General features: G+C 44.8%; 1 protein-coding gene across 1 annotated transcript in view; it reads left to right on the top strand.

The window, feature by feature from the left end:
- Window positions 1-870: 870 nt before the first annotated feature.
- LOC123966828 (chemokine-like protein TAFA-5) overlaps window positions 871-4,103 on the top strand; it is a 13,155-nt gene continuing 9,922 nt past the window's right edge. The window contains exon 1 of the mRNA XM_046042938.1: window positions 871-1,961. Within this exon, the coding sequence (XP_045898894.1) occupies window positions 1,865-1,961 (97 nt within the window). The 5' untranslated portion in view covers window positions 871-1,864. The remainder of the gene's footprint in view (window positions 1,962-4,103) is intronic.

A 4,103-nucleotide genomic window follows, 5' to 3' on the forward strand; every position in this document is an offset into this window, starting at 1 on the left:
AGTCTGCCAATGATCAACAAAGCCCACATCGTTTAAATAAAGTAACCTGCAGCAGCTGGTTACAGTTATGCAGAAAAGATAAGACGACCTGCTGTGGTATAAAGTTGGGAAACTGGCAAAGTATCCATTTAATACTCAACAAATGCATAGTCTTCATAGCCATTTTTCATTTATTACAGTGACGATATGACAGGCCTTTGCCCAGGCCAGTAGTCATCATAAAAGCCAGTGACAGGCTGAAAGCACAGCGGGACACAGGGGGGACTTCTCCATCTGCTAATAAAGTGCACTTTTACTGATCATTGAATCTGGTGAATGTGTGTGTGAGGGGGTGAGTTATAGTAATGGTTTTCAGTGGCAAGGGAGTCTTAAATGGTGCTCTTTTAGAAGGTAGACATCTGCAGGGCTTTAGCTCACACACAGGGAAGCTGTCTGTGCACACTTGAGACTTGATGTGATATTACCCAGTATATAATAATGTAACTTACGCTTTAAAGAGCTATGGGGCACTGCACACACTACACCGGCAGCCCTCTGAAGGAAAAAACCTTGCACATTTTCCCTAAATGCTAGTGTGCAAAATGTTAACTGTAGTCCTCAGACCATGTAGCCGTGCAGGGCATTTCCATCTGTGAAAGAGGTCATAAGGTCATGGAGACAAGTAACATGTCGAAATGTGGGGGAAGCTGGTGCCGCTTTCTGCCTCCCTGTGGGCTGAAGGACCTCTTATTGTTCATGAATAAGTATCATCACCATCATCTAGCTACAGTTTGGGAATAGCCTGGGAGCTCAAAGTTTTTTCTCACTTTGCAGAAGGAATTAGGGCACTGTGTGGGAGCGAGCAAAAGAGAGAGAGAGCAGATGGAAACATTGTAACTCGAGGCAACACTGGGTGCAGTAGCAGCAGCAGCAGCGTTTTCCTCCATGGACTGAAGCGGGGATTCTCTTCTTCGGCGTAGCCTGCATGCAAATGGAGCCGAGCGGGACAGAATAAGCCTGAGTTAACACACTCATCTGTAACCAACACTTGACTTGGCGAGGAGGGGAGCTTTTCTTCGAGCCCGTGGTGCAAGGCAACATCACTGACAATTTCCCAGAGCCTCCCACACAGGCTCACACAGGTGACAAGTGTGGCCAACTTCACTGCCTGCATTGACGCGCTCAGTGTTTTGTCCAGCAGCAGTGCGCCGCATGGACCCGCCGCTGTTGTTTTGACGTGACATTTTGCGTGCGCTGCTGTGTATATGTTCACATATGGACGCTGGAGTGTAGCGTTAAGTTTACGTCCTGATTGGTATGTTCGTCATGTCCGCCTGGGTGAACTTGCGCGTTTCTCTGTAGAGTCACAAAGAGCCGGGCTCGGTGCAGAAGTTGGTTGGGAATAATAACCCACGCAGTGCGGAGCGCGGAACAGGTGACAGCGGCTTTCAGGGGATATTGAGCGGCTGAATTTACTACCAGCATCATCAGCATCTCCGTGTGAGGATCAAAACTGCGGAGGGCTTCCGCTTCTCACTCCTCTTCACCTGCTACTTCCAGTTTTTGCAGGAGCCAGCCAGTGAATTTCAGCTTCTGATACCACAGCTGCGTAAACTTGGCCAGATCTGGTGACATTGTGTGTGTGTGTGCGTGTGTGTGTGCGCGTGTGTGTGCTGAGCAGCCTGGATGGATATGCGGCTCACTGAGGGAATTTGAAAAGCAAGGGGGATTACTATCAGTCCCTCTCCCATTATAACCTCAAAATGGATGCCGACGACAGGCTGTGGAGACGCCACTGGATTAGCCACTCTTCAGCTGATCTGCTTGACATCTGAGCGGCACGGGCGTTCAAAGTTTGGATAATCTAAAAGGCTGAAGGTATAGGATGCAATCTGGAGTGAAGACGCTCTCCGCAGGTGGAGGTGCGTCACTCTGCTGCCTGCTGCTCCTGTGGCTCATCTACTCCCATCTGTTCAGAGAGGGTAAGGGCACTTCCAGCTATTTGGTACTTTGTCAGCAGCACAATTGTCTCTGAGGGTCTTAGGATGGTCTCTTATTGGGATGCAGCTGCACACATCCCTTTGTCCAATAAAATGCAATGTATAACGTGTCTTTGCTTTTAACTAGTCCGTTTTTTGACCTTGTTGCACCTAATGGTGTTTTGTAATCTAATTTGGTATCTCTATAATAATAATCCTGGTTGTATGATACTGAACTGCCAGTATATTGGACCTGTTATACGTTTTGTTTTGTAATAGATTGTGGTGACCCTATTTTCACAATAACATTTTTACAGGAAGTTTGGACTGTGAATATTGAATAGTATTTTGAATAACTAGAACCCTGTTGCCAAAATAACCCCACGCTTCTTTATTCAGATGCAGGCTCTTTGCTACCTTGTGGGATGATAATTTAGTACCCCATTTGTTGGTTTTAGCTCCTGGTGCAGACAGAAAAAGGCCAGACTTCTTCCTTCAGAGCTTTATTGTTTCACTTTGGTTAAGGCTATATCCATCCTTGCCATGCTTTCATCTTGAATAATACATCTGCTGGTGCAATTACACCTTCGCTCTGACACAGAATAGAAAGCAAAAGGATGTTCCCCTGCACTTCATTGGCTGCTGTCCATGACAAAACATTTTGGATTCCAGTGCTGTCAAAGACAGAGAGAACAGACTTGAAGCATTGGAACTTGTTGGGAGATGTTGAACACTAAGTTTGCAGATTAGATCTTTTAATCAAGCATTGGCCAGCAGTATAATTACCACTGTGGAGGAGGGATAGTGCCTACATCAATGTCTTTGGCAGCTTGCCAGGAACAAAAGTAGACACTGATGTGAAAAATGAACTGTGTGAAATGAGGGAGCTGAAATATGCTCCCTCAGCCTCTAATTTGCAGTGTTTTCTCCCAAAATGCTGCCGTCACCGGCCTCGTATTACTGCCCATGAAACGCTCTCAAGCCTATGCATATTATCTGAAGAGTTACAGCAACCCTCCCCTTCCCCTTCCCCTCAGCCATTTATTATCGACTCGTTTTCATCTGAAAATGATCTCATTAGCGTGTTATTGTACAAAATCATTCAATCAGTCTCGTGTGAGGTACCCTTCATATTCCTAGAGTAAAAAGATTTTACTGGTTTTGGTGTGACAGTTAAATGATTTGAGCTTTGACATGCTCTGTATGTTGCTCATTCCTCTTTCCAGCGCTGAGCTGAATTTTAAGAATGACACATGTAGTATTTTTAATCCGCACTTGTAATCTTCAAATCCTACTAAAAGCCTCCTTGTAAACTGCGACTTTGACCAGTCAGTGCTGTTGGAAAAGTACTTCTGACCACCGCTGCTTATTTATCATTTTATCTTTATAATTTATCTAGTATAATACTCAATTTACAGTATATTTTTTAGTGTTGACAATAACTCACCACTCATAGAGTCAAAGCACCCATCACTTTCCATGACCAGCTCTCTACCACCTCCACCTCCATGGCAGGGGCCCCAAAAGCAGCAACGAGTGTAGTTGAACTGGTGGGCAGAGAGGTGAAGCCTTGTGGTGGTGAGTGACTGTGTTGCCTCCACCCTCTTCATAGCTCATCCGTCATGGTGGCCAGGACAGGAAATCAAAGTGCAGCAGCCTTGTTCGCGCACGCCATTGGGCCAGCACCAGCCACGATGAATGGCCTGTCAGCAGCTCTCAACGTTGCCAGTTTATTCAACGATAAATTTGAAAATGTCTGGATTTCCTCACTGGACCACATTTCGGTTCAGTGGTGCAGTCAGCGAGCAGTGGCGACTCCTCCTTGCTTTGTCAACCACGAACCTTTGAGTTGGTGTGTGTGTGTGTGTGTGTGTGTGTGTGTGTGTGTGTGAATAGGAAGGGTGTGGAGCTTTTTTATCCGCATTTGTAAGTTGGAGGTGGAAGGGCAGTTGCTCTAACTCAGCTCAAGGAATTTATATGCCAATAATACATTTTAACTTAAAGTGGGAGCATGAAAATTCCTCCTTTTAAAATACTACGATGAGGCCATAATAAAAGAAAAAAAAATACAAACAAAAAAAAAAAAATTATATATATATATATATATATATATATATATATATTATAAAAACATTGGATCATATC

Source organism: Micropterus dolomieu, unplaced genomic scaffold, assembly GCF_021292245.1.
Source record: "Micropterus dolomieu isolate WLL.071019.BEF.003 ecotype Adirondacks unplaced genomic scaffold, ASM2129224v1 contig_14353, whole genome shotgun sequence".
Classification (NCBI taxonomy): Eukaryota; Metazoa; Chordata; class Actinopteri; order Centrarchiformes; family Centrarchidae; genus Micropterus; species Micropterus dolomieu.